Here is an 18,586-nt window from a genome sequence, read left to right as displayed (position 1 = left end):
AAACAAAATGTCTCTTTTAACAAATTAATTTTCACTAGAACATGATAGTGTTAAAGAATCTAATGAAGAAGATACACTAATGTTCTTACTACTTATATATATGACTAATATGCAGATTTAAATGATTCCATTAATTAAAAAAAAAAAAAGGCCATCATTCCAATTCCGAAATTATCTCGAGGTAATTTTTAAGTTCTCTGGGTCTCAAGAATATTATTCAGTGTATAAGCAAGGGTGATTTCTAGTATTTTCCTCTAGAAGACACAAGTATTAAACTTAACAAAAAGTATTTATTAAAAAGTGATTTTACTGTATGCCAAACACACCTCAATAAAATGGCTTAGTTAGGTTAAACAAAGTGGCTTTACTATTTTTCAATGTTTTATTAATCAAAGATACATATCAGAAATTTCAATCAACATAGCATAAATAACTAATATCTGCAAACTAAATGGATATAAATCCAGGTAAACCAAAGAATCTTGATGATTACTTAGCCTGTGCAGCATTATGGGGGAATATATTCTTTCTGTAGAATTTTTGAAGACCTCTGTAACAACTTTCCCAAACACCTGAGTCTAGTGAGCCTAGACTAGAAACCAGAGGTAATCAGTTCATCATGTTGTTCCTTCTGTCTGACTCAAGTCAAACTATCTGACATCTATATTTCCTTCCACTCCCATAACTTTCACTTCTGTTGACTTTGAATGGTTTTTATTGTTCATTTACTTGCCAGGACTTTTCTGAATGTGGTCTCCTATTAGAAAGGACAAATCTTTATTTTAGTTCTAGTTGTAAAAACATTTTCCATAGAAGTCCAGCCAGAAACTGTTTCAAACCTGACAACTATTTAACTAAAGTGTGACTGCTTCAAACCCTACTTTAAAATACTATTTTAAATCTTGGGTTATCAGACATCAGACTGAACCAATTGAAAAGGTTATCAGTTAACCTCTGGATGCCACCCTAATATTTCTGATTATCATCCAGATTTTCAAACTTCATGTCTCTGTGATTTCAAAAAGGCTACTGCTATGCAAAGGTCTCTTCTTGCTTGATTGTTATCAATCATCAATCGTAAGGAAGTCTCTTAAAATCAGATCAATTTATCTGTATCATGCCTGAGTAGTTCATTATTCTCAAGCATTATAGGCAACAGTTAATCTTTAGAAACATCAGCTGAGACTGGAGGTAGTTTTTTCCACATATAAATTTTTAATTTAATTGAATTTAATTGGTAACAAAAGCAGCTTAATTACAATCTAGATTCAGTGTTTACAAAAAATTTTTGGGTAGAAATAACTGGTGAGATTTTACTGGGCAAAATAATTACCATAAATTATAAAAAAGTTAAAAGGAAACAGTCTACAAGGGCATTTATCTTCAAACAAGCATTTATTTTCAAAATAATTTATAAAATAAAGCAATAAATTTACTTGCATGTCTACTGTATAAAGTAAAATCTGTAAATATATTATCCAAAACACATTCTTTTGCTTTATCTCTACTGCAGAGCTCCCAGTTAATTATTGATTATTCATTTATCAACTTGGCAGTTTTAGAGGAATAATCCCAAGATAAAGTTCTTCTATCATCAAAGTAATCCTAGGTCATATCAGAAAGAAAGCAGACATGCACAACTCCTCTAACTGATTTAGGCAAAAAGAAATATTGTCACTCAAAACAACAACAACAACAACAAAAAAACCCACACCATCATTCTAACAAAGGTGCTTTCTCCCCACTTATAGATTAGTAGATTAATTCATTTATTATTTACTTGCCTCAAGAACCAAGGCCTTGGCTCAAAATAAGCTGCACCTTACCAATAGTTAAGAGTACTATTTGGTTAAAATTATGTAAGTGCAGTGTATCAAAAAAGATTAAATCAAAAGCAAATACATACACATTCTGAAATATACTTTATCCAAAAGATAAAGTTAAAAAGTGAAAGAAAGAAATTTTGACATATAATTAAAATCTGGACCATTACATAAAATGTTCAAAGTTTAAAGAGAGGGAAGGAGACAGAAACCTACACACAGGAATCATTTCTTCTTCCTTTACCCAAAATAAACATAAAATTATTTCCTATTATTAAAACTCAGCATAAAACATATATTCCATATTTAATTTTAAAATGTTCAGAATATTTTTCCATGAAATCTATTTATCTAGATATTATTTTTCCAAAATTTTTTGCATAATCAATTATTTTACCCATTCCAAAAGGATAAAAGAAATAAAGACTAAGAAAATGTCCAATAAACATATAATTGTAAACAGTTACACATGTTATTCTAATTTAGCAATTTTATAACATTATATGCAATTCTCCTATAGCTTTAATATGGATTTTGCTAAAGGAATGTACTGAAATCAACAAACTTCAAATAACCCCACACATAGTTTTGTGGACTCTAATTTCCTACTCTATTCAATATCCTCCCCTATGTAAAATTTAGTCTCCTAAGATTTTCATGAGAAAGAAGATTAATAAATAAATTCAGAAAATTCTGTATAATTTGATTCCTCTTGGAGGTCCACAATGCTCATGATTATATTAAGGTCTGTGGAGTCCTGAAGAAAGAAAATCATCTTGCTTTATCTAGACTGGCTTTCACCACATGTATTTAACAACAAAACTTTTTCTTGGAGCTAACCCTTGAATTATTGTTTCAGAGAATATATTTGAAGAAAATGGCTTGTCTAATATTTCCAGAACCACAACATAACATTTTTGCACTAAGATTAGTAAAAGTACATCTATTTAGGTAATTTTGTATTTGTTCCTCTCATGCTGCCACTTTCAAATCTTCCAAATGGTAAACACTTTAAAAATCTTTCAAGACTACCTATAAGAAGAATTCTGTTTTATACTTACCTTTCTATAATGCTTGTCACTTTCAGATCCACGATCTGTTGCTCTAAATGCCGTTTCTCCAGGTGAACCTTAAAAATATGAAATCCTTTAAATCCTTTAAATATGCAATTCTTTAAATTCATAGCCTAAGCTAAATTCCAAACTATATCTCATTAAAAAGTAAATTGATTTTAGAGCAACTCAAAGTCAAAGCATCAAATCACTTTTATTTTCATATAGAAAACTTATAAAAATCACAGCACATATTTAACTTATTTAAAAACTATTTAGCTAAAAATTATAATAAAAAAATAAGAAAATCTTTGGTAAAGATTATTTTACATGAGAATACTTACAGTTCAGACAAATACCACTGTCATCAAGCCAAGTATATAATACAAAAACAAATTTAGTATGTCAACCATGACAGGGCAGATGAGACAAACTAAAATTACTTTTCATTTCAATTATCAAAAATAATTATATGTTTCAAGAAAATATTTTGGCTAAGCAAATTTTAATAGGTTTAATCTTATACGTACATATTTAGGAATTTTAGTTTTATTGCAAAATAATTACTTTATTCTCTTCACCTAAAGGATAATGAGTTTGCTTAATATATTTCTGGGGTTTTAAAATTCAGCATAAGCAGCATAATAATTTTGGTCCACAACTTTATTTGCAACTAGTTTATTAGAAGCATTTAAAAGGCATGTTAAGGTCAGCAAAAATGTCTTTTTACACACCTAACAAGAGAAGTAGGTCAGAAGCTTCTATGACTTCACTAACCAATTTGTGACCTGTGAAAAATTAGCAGAAGGGGAAATAAAAATGTAAAATTTAATAGGAATGGCAAACAAAGGTGTCTGAGATCTCAGATTTATATCACAATAGAGTAGTAATTGGGCAAATATGCCAGGATTGGCCTTATAAAGTCTACTTGTTATGGTCCGTGAAATTAAATTTTGTTTTAAAATCACCATATTGGCTTTAACCAATTATGAAAAGCAAATACATAGGAAGTCTCATCTACTTGTCAAGAAGTGGTGTTATGTTTTTCCCTCACTTACTAAAAGTCGAGCATAAATTTTCAGTTTATTGAGCTAGACAAACATTCAAACCACTGTATAACAAAATTTAGAAGGAAGTTTACCATTTTCAGAAAACTTACTAAATATTTTAATTTAAAAGATGGAAATAAGTAAATACATGTAAATATTTTTCTCTGTAGTTCTTAAATCTCTAAATTAGATCAAACAGGTCCTTTGTTACCTGTGGTGAAAAAGTCCTTTAATAAGCTGAGGCTTTCAACAATCTTGTCAATGTCTGGTGTTAACTTTGCAAGGTCTTCTGAATTAGGAAGGGCTTTTCTAATTTTCTCTGAAAAAAACCAAAATACATAAATAGTCATCAACTGTCTCAAGAATATGACAGCTATTAATCTAAGGGCTATAAAAGTATTAATTTGCTTAATTATCAAAGGAACTCTATAAAATTGCTACTATTGTCAACTCCATTTACAGATGAGATAATGGGGCATACAACAAGGAAGTAGGGGATCCTGGGTTCAAGCCCAGGCAGGTTTGCTTCAGAATATAGGTTCTCTGGCCAATGTATTGTGGGAGTAGCAAATGTATTATGTTGAAAAGTACCCCCCATGAATATTAGAAAAACAATTTGAAAGTGTGCTTTTCCAAAAATGCCTAGTCAACATATAATAGTTTTATTTTTAAGAAGTGCTATGAACGAGTGCTTACAGAGATTAAAATTCCAACTCCATTTACAACTAAGACAAGAAATTAAGACAATGTCTTAAAAAGGAACTGAGGAAACGAATTCAATAAAAATATTTTTTAAATCCCCATGAGTTACTGATAATAGCTGCTAAATATATTTTTTTCTCATCTACTTATTAAAAATGGGAGAGGCAGTATCTGATTAGGAGGAGAAATCATTCTGAATACTGACAGACTTTAAAGGAACATGGCTAAAAGCAGAAAAGTTGTGTGGCAGAATGGAAATGCTGACAAAATGTGTTAAGTAGCAAAAACAAAAAGTACATGTCCTTATGACTGTATAATTTTTAAAAAGAAACTAAAATTCTAACCACATACAAATAAGTACAGTTAAAAGAAAATGTTTTCTATAGGGATGGTGGCAGCTGTGTTAAAGTGATGGACTACTAAATACTTTTTCATACAACATTTTTCTTTGATATTCTATTACTTTTATTGTTAAAAGAAAACTACTACATATTAAGACTCAAAACTTAAGAAACTACCTCAATAAACTATTTCTCTTTCCTAAAGAAATAACCATAAAAATATTTTAATGTTAATGATACGAACCAATATCAATATACTCATCAATTTCCCATACAATGTCAGGCACAATCCATTTATAATCGCTAAGGTCTGGTATCATATCTTTCCACTGATCAAAAGTCTAAAAGATAAGAAAGCATGTTAATCAGATATTCTAAATACCATATAAAAAATGTAAAGAACAGTTATTTCAATTAAAACACATAAATCTACAAAGACCAATGTATTGTATAATGTATTAAGCTTTGAGAAACAAATTTACATGGCTTTAGCTCTTCTAAAAACAAATCAGTAGGCAAGCATACAAAACATGTAAATACTCCTCTACCAAATATAGAAAATAAAAAATTCAAAATATGTAACTATTTTAAGCTGATTTCATATTAGCATTAAACAACACCATGGAGAGCAGCAGGAAGATATATCAGGAGACTGGACACCTTCTCTCTGAACCCAGAGCTGCCAAGAAGTGGCCCTGTGAGCAAGCTACCTAACTTTCCCATCTAGGCTCAATATCAAACCAATATTTCTCAGTCTCAGCTCAGGGACCTTCCTCTAGGCCTTTTTATCTCCTATAATTATAACTAAGATTCAGAAGGTACATTCCTTTTAGCATCATTAAAACAACCTGTTACATGGTAAAGACACACAGTAAATGTTTACATCAATTACACTTAACCACACTAAAAAAAATGACTTAAAACTACAAAAATTCAAAATAATCATACTGGAATAATTGGAAAACCAGTAGGAAAATTAAACTTACCTTTTTAGCTGTATAGCCACCCCCAACAGCAGATCCCAGTATAAGATATCGAAGTTTTAAGAGCCTTGCAGCTAACCGTGCTGGCCAAAAATTCCTGCAGGGCTGGTAGCCATATTTAATTGGAGAAAGTTTCAATTTACGTAAAGGAAGGTTTGTTAGAGAAGAGAACTGTTGAAATGATGTCCTTAATTGGGGTCTTTGAAGCTTTAAGGTAGGATGATGTGAACAATAAATACTTCGTGAAACCAGATGCAGTTTTTGGAGTGGTAAGCTTCCTTTTATTCCAGAGTTATGTTTCACCAAGGATTGGCAGACTTCACTGAAACAAAAAAGTACAGGGGTAGTAATGGCACAAAGGAAATAATATAACAAAGCAATATTCTAAAGAAAATACACATGCACATATGACCAACCACAACGAGTCATACAACTGTTGATATTTATTTATGTTGATATTTATGTTGATATTTATTTTGTTGAAAACAAAAATGCATGCAAAGTTTTGTTTTTAAGCACAAAAACTGTGGCAGTTTAAAAAAGTTATTCTTTTATCTACATCTCCCAAATCTAAAATAGCCCAGGGATGGATATTTTAAAAAATTATTCAATCCCACCTAGGAACCTGGCCCCCAGAAAAACGAAAGTAGCAAAAAAGCCACCCCAATCTCCAAAAGAGAACAGAAGCTACATGTACATGTTAACTATATGAGCTCTACCCTACTCTCCATCCAGAAGAGAATGAAAGGCTACCAACAAGAACCACATGCCTGAGCTTAACACACATTCATAGTTGCTTACAAATGATCCAAGCCCAATTTTAAGTAGCTTTAAATTATAATTCATTTAACTACATGGAACTTGAAACTTCTCAAGAAAAAGAAATTATGGAACATAAAAACAATGTTGTAAAGGATAATAGAAGGAAAGTGGAATCTCTCCTTCCTAAGTGCCAGACATCATGCCAGATGCCAGTCATTTTTTGCCCCCTGTTTTGGATATCAGGGATTGAATTCAGGGGCCCTTGACCACTGAGCCACATCTCCAGCCCTTTTTAGTATTTTACTTAGAGACAGGGTCTCACTGAGTTGAATAGTGCCTTGCTACATTGCTGAGGCTGGTTTTGAACTCACCATCCTCCTGTCTCAGCTTCCCCAGCCACTGGGATTACAGGCCTGCGCCACCATGCCAGTCATTTTTACAAATAATACTTACTGCTGGGTAACTCTTAGAAAAACCCAGTAAGCCAAGTACCTTCTTTCACAAATTTGCTTTTTAAAACTATGTCTTGGGCTGGGGATGTGGCTCAAGCGGTAGCGCGCTCGCCTGGCATGCGTGTGGCCCGGGTTCGATCCTCAGCACCACATACAAACAGAGATGTTGTGTCCGCCAAAAACTAAAAAATAAATATTAAAAAAAATTTTCTCTCTCTCACTCTCTTTAAAAAAAAAAAAAATTAAATAAATAAATAAATAAATAAAACTATGTCTTGCTTAAGGTAGAATGAGTAGTAAGTGGTGAAAAAGGATTGAAAGTAGGTTCAGCCCGACAAAAAGCCCAAATTCTTTCCACAACAGACACTGGTAAGCAAGAATGTGAAAAGCAGTAGATGCATAGACGCTCCAGATAGGAGGCTGCGATAACTTTTTTTTTTTTTTTTGGCGGCGGAGGGGGGGGGAGAACATGTAAATTTATTAGGGTGTGGTATGAATTTTCAGGAAGGAAATGCATTACTTTTAGGTATTGGTACACTTTAGCTCAGAATCATTAAAAATATGTGTTTTACCATTATATAATATGGAAATGAGTCTTATTTTCCTCTATGGGTGAAGATTATAGTATTGTCCTTGTGAGAGAGAATGAGTGCCTCCACTGGTTCCTCTTTGTACCCAGGGACTGAGACCTAGTCCTTCAGATCAGGGTGGTTTTGGGGAGTTACCTCGTGTTGTCAAATGAATCAGGTTCAGCCTTGCAAGTCAGGTATCTACCTGAATGCATAATGGTGATGGAGGGGGAGCATAGGAGGAATGGAGGAACTTTAGATAGGGCAAAGAGGTGGGAGGGGAAGGGAGGGGTTAAGGGGGTAGGAATGATGGTGGAATGAGTCTAAGTACATGTATAAAGACACAAATGGTGTGAAAAAACTTTGTACAATCAGTGACTTGAAAAATTGTTCTCTATATGTGTAATATGAAATGAATTGCATTCTGCCATCATGTATAACAAATTAGAATAAATAATAGAAAATTCAAATTAAAAAAATATATAATCTGGGAAATTGAGATGTGTTTATTAGTGACCCACAGGCCATGGCTGACCTATATCACAAATAACCTTAAGAGAATGCAACAGTGACAAGAAAATGACCTCTACTTTATTGTAATGCTAACATATCCAATCAAGAATAAGTTGAGCCTAATTTTCATAGCCTATGGTGTATGATTTAAGAATCACTCATGTGTAACCAAGGCAGTGACATTTTGAAGTATTTGCTGCCACCCCTGAAACTGTCAGGATGACAGAGTCTTACTCTGATTCAAGATTCTATAGGAAATCTCAAACTCAGAAAAACTGAGGAAAAATAGAGTTTAATAGTAGGGGAAAATACACATTGTCAGATCAGGCACACTGCTTATTTGTAATTGTACCTGTAATTGTTATTTCTGATCACAAAAACTTTCTTTATAAAAGTTGGCAATCATTTTGTATTTTAAAAAATAAAAAAGCTCTGTCTCAAAATAAACCATAATTTCCACTGTCTTGTAAACATAAGTCCCTTTCTTTTTTTATCAATCAAGAGATTAAATTCTTCTGACATTAGACTCTGCATATCTATAAAGCAAAACCTCATCTTAGCTTCATATTGCTTCTACCCCAACAATTATTAACTATAAAAATTAAAGACAAAACAAATCTTTCAAATCAAAGGCATAGTTAAGTGGTACAAGAGTTAAGTTTCTGAGAAGAATTAGTCTAGACAGTAATTAAAGGAAGTATGATAACAGTGTTAGTTAAAAGTGTATCAGGAGGGAAGTGAAGAGGTGGCCTCATTTCAGTTGTACCCACTGCATCTACACCATCCTCTTCTCCCCATGTTAGATTACATCAAGTGCTCCTCTTCCCATTGAAGGTAAATCCCTAAAAGGTATTCTTGCCCTATCCTTTCAGTTTCTCTCATCTTAATGAGGAAATCAAAACCTCCTAAACCAAACTACTTTATTAAAAGCTAAACCATCCTGGTTTTCACTTCTACCATTCAGTGAAACAACTCTTACTTAGGACACCAAGACTTCCAACGGGCATTTTTCCCTAGTTTTCTCAGCAATGTGAGACAATCTTGACACTTCCTCATTGTTGGAACTTCCTGTTACTTGGCAGTCTCTAATTTTACCCCTATCTAACTGGCCATTCCTTTTCAGTCTCTTCCTCACTACCTTTTAAATGCTAGGAGTTTGTTTAAGTCTTAGATCCAACCTACTTCTCTTTTAACTTTCCCTAGGCAATCCTATCTACATCCACTTCCTCAATTACCATCACATACTCATGTTTCTCAAGTTTCTGTCTAATACAAATAGGTAAGTTCCGGTTGCTTGTATGGAATTGCCTACTCAACGTCACCACTTAGGTACCTTAAATTCAATATGTCCAAAATCTTGGACATTGACATCTCTCCGATCCTCCTAAATCCTGACACTTCTACAGTATTTCCTATCTCTGAAAATAGTATAAGCAGCCATCTACTTAATTAGCCAGAGTTGAGGATCCCTTTTTGATACATACTTTTATCCTTACCATTACCAAAGCACTCTGCTGAACTCAAATCTGATCATTATCATACACCTGCATCCATCTTTTAAATGGATCCCTTGCATTTAGAATAAAATCCAAACTGCTGGTCTATAATGCCCTCCATAGTATGGTCTCTGTCTCATTCACTTGCCTTAAAGCTCCACCCAGACTAATTTTCATCTAATTCTTCAATGTGCCATTCTCCTTCCTACCTTAAGACCATGAGACCCGCTATCTACTTGACTCTTGCTACTTACTGATCAGTTTCACCTCCAGCATTCCCTTCCTTCCCCTGAGCCTTCGTTATAATGTGAGTCCCCCTGCTACAGCTCTCAGTTCTCTGTACTTTTCCTTCATAGCATTCATAAAACTTGTATTACATAATAATGTAGTTACTGGATTAATATTGGTCTCTACCAGTAAACTAAAATCTACCAGAAACAGCCTCTTGGCTGTTTACCACTATATTTCTATGGTCTGCACTGCCTCACAAATGATAGACACTCAATAACCTGCTGCATGAACACAGGTTATTGGAATAATTAAATTACAAAAAAACAGGCCAAAGAACCTAGCAAATGCTAGCAGAGTAAGCGCTCAATAACATCACTTCAACATAATTTGCACTAAACTTCACTACTGTATAACTCCTTAACCTTTGAAAAGTCATTTGCATTTTTTATAAAGGAGTTAATCCAAATATATACACAACTAGATGCACTCCAGTACTGAGCTCATACTTAGGATGTTTTTGCTTTTCATTATTTTCTCACAAATTTCTAAAATTTCTATTTCGACAATGATGGCAATAATAACTAGGGTGAGAGATAGGGACAGGGATAGAGTATTCAAGTATTTCAGTTCAGTAATTACAAATGAAATGTCCATCAATTAGTTCTCTGGAAGAGATAACAGACTTTATGTAAATCCTAATACTTAAAAAGACATCCTCAAGAATTACTTCTAGAGCTTCCAATTCAAAAGATAAATGTTCATACAGGAGGGAATTGCTTTTCACAACAAGATTCTCTTGAGATACAAGTGGGAAAAAAAGAGAAGCAACTGAGATTTACTGAAGCACTAACTGTGGAGAGGGATGTATGGGTCACCCTCTAGTCCATTCCAATCCAGCCAAATGTTAGCTACACTAGTTGCCCCAAGGCTGAGAATCTGTCAGAGAAGAAGGGAAGAGTTAAGTCCATGCATGCATGTATGTGGGAACTTCCCAGAGTGAGCCTCTAATAGTATTAGTATATGTAACAAGTTCAGGTCACCCCTTTACTCCCTAAAATGAAGCATGCAAGTTGATATATCAGATATCTAAAACATAGTTTGTTCAAAGCTCTCTCATTCAGGGTTATCCTGCACTGGCATCTATACCAACTATTAGCCTATCAAGTTTAAATATAATTTAGGTAACAGACTCTAGAAAACCAGCAACTCTTAAGATGAGGACTAAGATGTCCTTATTAGTCCTGGAAAAAGAACAGATATGAAATCCTTATTAGGATTTTCAGGAAGATCTGTGAAAATATTACAGACATAAATAAGAGAATGTTGTTATTCAAAAACTATTTTTTAAAAATAGCAAAGAACAACAGAAAGCTTACTGAATTAAACATGCTTTTAAGAGTCAAAAGAGCTTACTAAAAGGTAGTTCGAGGAGATTAAAGTTGCAATGGCCAATATATTTTTAAAAAATCAAAACCAATAATGGAAAATAAATTAAGGAAATCCCCTAGAATGTTGAATAAAGAAAAAAATCAGGAAAACACTAGAGAAAAGTTAAGTGATAAAAAGAAGAGATATGCAAAGAGGGTGAGAGGATGGGGTGAAAGCATCCACTAGGTTCTGGAAGAAAGTATCAAAGCTTCTGGCTGCAGTCTTTTTTGTATACTATCCTTCAAATTAAGATAAACTTATAATGTAAAGATATATATAATGTAGAGACACACACATACATAAAGATGAATGTGTAGTGTACATCCACATATTAGAGTACATGCATTTTTTTTAACTGATAAAGGATACAGGCCATAATTTGGAAATCATGGACACACAGGATCAACTTAAGAGGACTAATAGTCATTTTAAAAGTGCCTAGAAAGAAAAGAACAGGAAAAAAAGAAAAAGAAAATAAGGAAAAAATTTCCCAAAACCGAAGGAAGATAATGATCTATTTCACAAAAAGGCCCATTGAGTGCCAAGCCAGTTGGTGGTGAAAAAGGAAACCTACATCTGAACAAAAGCCCTGAGAAATTTGAGAGTATAAAGTGGAGATCCTAAAAACTTCCATGAAGGGAAAAAGAGACTGCTATATGCAAACAAAACTAAAAATCAAAAGTGATGTAAAATAGACTCCCTATCCCAAGAAGTCATCTACTTTCTTGCCTATCTATCATCTCTTTTAAAACAACAATTCCAAATATATAGTTTTCATTAATTTTTCATAAATATTGCACCCAAATAAATGCTGGTCATTGGTCTTCTCACAAGTCCATGAGCATGTGTTTATATATGTATGTCAAAAATGTTTAGGTTCTCAACTGTTAAAGAGTAGGAATTTAACTGTACTCCTTCATAATATGCAAAGGAACTATTAGCAAAAGACAAATTCCACAGTTTAAGTTTTCTGACTTTCCACAGCTCCATTTCTTCTGGTAGCTAAAATGTGCTGTCATCACAGGACATTTTTAAGCCAAGACTCTATGGCATCCATAATAACTTTAGAAAAAACTTAGTCCAACAACACCCAGTTGAATAAACCAAATAGTACTAGTTATAAGTTATAAATTAGTTTGTCTTTAAATTCAATTTTGAAAATTTTTCCTACACATCTTAATTGCTCCAGAGTATTCTGTTTTTTGCAGTCTCTTCTTTTTTATTTAAATAGATGTTTCCCCATTACATAATGAGAAGTAGAAATAGAAGTGTGCAAATAACTTACTTTGGTGCCAAGGACTGTGAATTTACTCAAAAATTAAAATTCTATAGGATTCAAAATAACTATGCAATTATTCTAATTGACTAACACTGTAAGTTCTGCATTTGCACTTCAGTTCACTTTCAAAAAACGAATGGATTGTATTCCTTATAAACACGGTAAATTATCTACACCATTAAAAAAGTTCTGAGAAAAATTCAAGGCCAGTGTTTAAAGGTGGAGTTAAGAGGAAAACTTTAAGAAATGGAAAACTAATATTTTTTTTTCAATCTTGCTTGATGAATATTCCTTCCTATTAAATGCCTTCAACAATGAGTTAAGTATGAAAGTTATCAGAACAAATTATATAAAAAAGATAAAATCAATTAATATGCTTAGAATGCATATAGTAATCCACAAAAATGAAAAGATTTCTATGATTTCCTATGTAGGAGTAAAACAGGCCAGAACAACAATGACTGTATAATTTGAAAGGTAGTGCAACATTTGCTTCTTTTGCTTTAAAATGCAAGTCTCAAGTCTCTTCCTTAAACACTGTGAAAAAGCTTCTTCGAAGATGGCATCTCTAAATATCATCTCTGACACCATGTGCGTCACTATTCTAGATCTGACTCCCAACAGAGGGTTAGGCAAACAGGCAGAGGCCCCTTCGCCCCGCAGAAAAGCCTAAGGACTTACAGGTGTAAATGTACACATGGCATGGAGATGGAAGCAAAGGCAATTAGGGGAAGCGCACAGAAGGCCATACATGGACAAAGCCAGAAGAGACATGGAGAGAATTTGAACAAGAAACAAGTGAAGGCAGAGATAACAGCGGGGTCACAAAGGTGTAAAGGACAGCGACAAAAGGACAACAGAGAAGGGCCAAGACTGGCGTCCTGAGTCTTCAAGCTGGTCAGGGACGACGGTCGAAACCGAAGCCAGCCAGCTCCGCAGATAAGCCTAGTCAGAACTCCTGTAACTCGGGTCCTCAAAAATATCCGGGAATTCTCCAACCGCCCTCGGCTTGAACAAGACGTTCTCTGCACATTCTGGACGTGGTGATGGGACAATCCTGGCCCTGAAATACCGGGGCCAGGTTGGAGCCCGCACTTACCAGGCCACGGCGACCCGACGCATTCGCCACATCTCTCCGGCGTAGAGGTCACCCAAGCGCCGAGAGGGCCTCGCGGGAGCCCCCGTGTCAGCCCCAGTGCGGCTCTTGATCTAAGAATGACCCAGGAAGAGGCCTCGGTAACAAGGGCACAGAGAAGCCGCTGAGGCCCTCCCAATGGCGCATGGACTTCCGCAAGAGCCTGCCCGGCACCCGTATTCAGTCCGTCACTGAAACCACCACTCCGCCCATCCTAGGGAAGCAGCACGAACAGTCCGCGGGGCCTGACGCATGCGCCCACAGCCTGTAGGCGGGAGCCGTGTACTCCGCCTCTCCCCACACCCCCGCCCTGCCCTTGTACTTTCTGGGTTGAAAGGCTTGGAGAGGGAACCAGAGTGGGGCGTAGTAAAGGGCGTGAAATCCGTGTTGGTAAATGCTCACTGCGGCAATCAATTAGTAAGTGTTGGGTATTAAGGAAAAATAAAGGAGCCCAGAGACTACAAAATGAATACAATAGAGAAATTGAATAGAATAATAAAAATTAACAATTCCCCCTTCGCCCTACTTTTGTAGCCCTTCTTTGTTTAAAAGCACTTCCATATCCTTGAAACAATCTTGGGAAGCATGAGGAGGAATCATGAATAAGTTAAGTGAATTAGAATCTCTGAGATTTGAAGGGGACTCAGGTCATTAGGCCAGCTCTAGGTTTGAAATAAGAGTGCGTGTTTTAAAAAGGCATCAAAAATGACTTTGTTCATTTATTATCTAGCTAGCTTTCACCTGAATTCTAATCCCACTAATTTGTTGAAATGGCCCTTGTCAAGGTCTCCAACAGTTCCATATTGTTAGTGGTTAGTTACCTTGGAGCAACATCAGCTGAGCACTCTATAGTTAACTTGCATTTCTGTTTGGGCTTTCAGGACACCATATTCTCTTTTTCCTCCAAGAGCAGCTGATTCCTAGTCTCCTTTTGCTGTCTAAATTCTCTAACAAATTTTTCAATGTTAGAAAGTCCAGGATCTTGGACATTCTGATTCCCTTCCTTTATCTACTTTCTCTTCCTAGGTAATTTAAGTCCGGTTGCTCTTTGAAAGTTTATATTTTATGAGAATGTGTCCTGTGAAGGATTATGAAGCCAATTCTTGAAATTAACCAGGCTTCAAATTAAAGGGTTTTCTGCCCTGTCTTCATTTCAAGGGCAAATTCCCCTCACCCATTCATGTACACAAAAAATATAAAGAAAATTTCTTTCCCTTTAATTATCAGAGTCATAAATCCAGATTCATCCACTCATAATCTTATCAAGCATAAACCCTCCAGACCTAGGAGTCATGAAATAGTATTACTATTTTACACTGAATTCTCAATTTCAGCTTGGAATTAAGCAATCCACCAGCTAAAATTCTCAAAGCGTTTATCTTGACATGCAAGAGAACAGTTTTCATAGTAAACCAAAAAATTACGAATCTTCAGAAAGGAAGCTAAAGAGATGTTAATGGAAACTGAAGTGTTTGCATTTGTTACCATAAAATATGTATTTAAATTTTTACAAGTTTTTTCCCCCAAGTTCTCCATCAAACTTATCTATGTTCCCTGATACTGCACTCTTTCTCTGTGATTTCCTGGAAAAATAAACAGCTGAAATAACATATACTTGCACTGTCATTATTATCAAACTCTCTCCAGTGCTCAGAAAAGCACGTTACAATGCTCATCAACATTTATTAACCACCTACTATGAACTTGGTCTGTGGATATAGAAGAGTAGAATATAGTTCCTGTCCTCTACTAACAGTGGTCTGGTTAGAGAGATACACATATGTTAAAAGATAATAACAATGTCAAGTAGTACATACTGAAGACCAAGAAAAATTAAAGGCAGGATCTGTTAGAGAGATAGGAACATATTGTAATCAAGTGGGCTTAAGAAAGATCATTCTGGAAAAACAGAAAACAATGAATTTGTAAAGAAGGAGATTGAAAGTCACCAAGACTAGATACGGAAGTATTGAGAAAGTCAAGTGTGAAAGGTCTGAACTAAAGTCTGACAGTGGGGAGAGGGGAGAGATCATTTTGAAGGATACTTGTGAGTGTTTAAAGCAAAGGAAACCTTAATGCAGGAATTAAGGGAAGGAATCAAGGGTGACTAAAGTTTCAAACATCAGTGAATCATACTAGTGACAGTACTAGTGACAGTCACAGAAATAGACAAGCAGAATACAAAGAAGGTATGGAGGGGATGTTAATGCTGGCTGTGGATTGATGACTAATACTAAGTTATTAATGCATTATCGTAGGTGGAAAAACCTACGAGGCAGTTATAAATTAAGCCCTGGAATTCTAGAAGGCAAGGCTTGCAATACAAATTTGAGTTGCATTTATAAAGTCAAAGCTGTGGGTCAGATTAACCATTGCAAAATTGTGCATGGATATGGAATTGTATGCAGATAATTAAATCAATATCATTTAGTGATTTTGTGTGTGTGTGTGTGTGTGTGTGTGTATATATATATATATAGTCTGTGTGTGTGTGTGTGTGTGTGTGTGTGTGTTATATGTATATAGAGAGAAGCGTAGGTGGGAAGGGTTTTTATTTGGAGATAGGGTTTTACTACATCACCAAGGCTGCTCTCCCAACTCCTGGGCCCATGTGGCCCTCCTATTTCAGTCTCCCAAGTAACTAGGACCACAGGCATGCATCACTGTTCCTGGCTTGATGATTCTATTTTTAATACTAAATGTATTATATGCAGTGAAGCAAGGCAAGAAAAAATACAAGCCTAATATTTTTCCATGATAGTTTGCATAAGAAATCAATAAAAAAAAATAATAAGAAATAGTGAGGGAGATTTTTGGAATACAAAACCAAATTAAAATATTGTTTTTTCTACATATCACCTGTGTAGACACCAAGTCTTAATCCTTGAAATATGTAAATGTTACATTATTTGGAAAAAGGGTCTTTGCAGATGTAATTAAACTGAGAGAGAGATATTTTTTTCATATTTATTTTTTAGTTCTCGGCGGACACAACATCTTTTGTTTGTATGTGGTGCTGAGGATCAAACCCGAGCCCCAAGCATGCTAGGCGAGCGCACTACAGCTTGAGCCACATCCCCAGCCCCTAAACTAAAGATCTTAAGACAGGGAGATTTTCCTAGGTTATCCAGTAGCCCCAAATGCCATCACAAAGAAGGCCATACAAAGCACAGGGAGCAATTGGTTGCAAGCAGAAGCCAGGGAATGCCAGCAGCCACCAGAAGATGGAAAAGGCAAATGATAAATTCTCCCTAGAGCTTCTAGAGGGAGTATAGCCCTACTGATACCTTAGTTTCAGCCAAGTGATACCGATCGTGGCCTTCTGAATTCCCAAACTATGAGAAAATAAATTTCTATTGTTTTAATCATTCCCAGCTTGCAGTCTTTTGTTATAGCAGGCCCTGGAAAGGACTAAAAACTGAAAATTAATTGAAAAATATTCCATTCTGAATAGCATGAAAAAAAAATAAGTAGCCAAAAATTGCATTTAAAAAATGTGCACAAACCTCTACGCAAAAGACTAGAAAACATAGATGAGAGAAACCCAGGAAGACAAATGGAGAGATATACTGTGTTCAATCAGTATTGTTAAGATACCAATTTTGAGGCTGGGTGCAGTGACACTCACTTGTAATCCCAGCAGCTCAGGAGGCTGAGGCAGGAGGATTGTAAGTTCACAGCCAGTGTCAGCAACTTAGAGAGGCCCTAAGCAACTAAGTGAGACCCTGTCTCTGAATAAAATACAAAAAATAAGAGGAGGGGGCTGGGGATGTGGCTGAGTGGTTAGGTACCCTTGGATTTAATTCCAGAGCCAAAAAGAAAAGAAAAGAAAAGAAAAGAAATACCAAATTTTCCCATTTTCAACATATTCCTGACAGACATTTATTGTAGAAATCATAAAATATTCTAAAATTTTTTAGCAATACAAAAGCCTACAATATAAAAATGCAAAGCTATAGCGTTTATAAATACCTACAACATTTACCATTAAAACAATTGTAATTGGGACACTGTGACATTGACATAAGGACAAATAGATAAATGGACCAGAATACAAGATTCAGAAATAGACCTCAACCTGTGTACTTAATCGGTTTTTGACAAAAGCACCAAAGTAATTCAATGGAGAAAGAAGTATTTTTAATGAATGGGGTCAGGGACAACTGAATACCCTTATGGAAAAATACAACATACACACAGTACCTGCAAAATCTTGTATAAATTTATATCATACACAAAAATTAGTATACATACATAAAAATTAATTATAGACTGGAACATAGCCAGTACAAAAAAGTACAAAGTACAAAGCTTACTGAAGAAAATAACTTTGCAATTTTGGAGAAGGCAAATATTTCTTAGGCCACTGAAAGTAATATTATAAAATTTAAAAATTCATTAATTAGAATTAATTCATTAATTTTTAATCAAATTAAAAATCCTGCTCACCAAATAACACCATTAAGAAAATAAATAGACAAAGCTCAAATTTGGAGAAAATATTCTTAGAATACATGTCTGAAAAAGGACTCATACCAAGGACATATAAGAAATTGTTTGGTATGATTTAGATTATGACTCATGTGTGTTCTCCAAATGCCCTTGTGTTTAAATTTAATTCCCATCTTGAGATATTAAGAGGGTGAAAACTCAATGTTATTACAGTGCTTGGAGGTGGGGCCTTTGGAAAGTGATAAGATTAGACAAGTTCATGATTGAATACTGGTGGCGTTGTAAAGAGAGAGAGAGAGAGAGAGGGAGAGAGAGAAAG

The 18,586-nt window shown here is 34.8% G+C and overlaps 1 protein-coding gene across 4 annotated transcripts in view; it reads right to left on the bottom strand.

The window, feature by feature from the left end:
- Opa1 (OPA1 mitochondrial dynamin like GTPase) overlaps window positions 1-14,034 on the bottom strand; it is a 90,440-nt gene extending 76,406 nt beyond the window's left edge. For 2 of the 4 annotated variants that reach the window (XM_076868806.2, XM_076868808.2), the window contains exons 1-6: window positions 13,780-14,034; window positions 5,954-6,272; window positions 5,212-5,308; window positions 4,136-4,243; window positions 3,610-3,663; window positions 2,885-2,952 (exon numbers count right to left, since the gene is read on the bottom strand). In XM_076868806.2, coding sequence (XP_076724921.1) covers window positions 2,885-2,952; window positions 3,610-3,663; window positions 4,136-4,243; window positions 5,212-5,308; window positions 5,954-6,272; window positions 13,780-13,811 — 678 coding nt within the window. In that variant the 5' untranslated portion in view covers window positions 13,812-14,034. The remainder of the gene's footprint in view (window positions 1-2,884; window positions 2,953-3,609; window positions 3,664-4,135; window positions 4,244-5,211; window positions 5,309-5,953; window positions 6,273-13,779) is intronic. The other 2 variants (XM_076868807.2, XM_076868810.2) reach the window with 2 other exon arrangements.
- Between the last annotated feature and the right edge of the window lie 4,552 nt (window positions 14,035-18,586).

Source organism: Callospermophilus lateralis, chromosome 10, assembly GCF_048772815.1.
Source record: "Callospermophilus lateralis isolate mCalLat2 chromosome 10, mCalLat2.hap1, whole genome shotgun sequence".
Lineage (NCBI taxonomy): Eukaryota > Metazoa > Chordata > Mammalia > Rodentia > Sciuridae > Callospermophilus > Callospermophilus lateralis.
The sequence above is the reverse complement of the archived record's forward strand: the minus strand, read 5'-3'. Positions and strand labels throughout refer to the sequence as shown.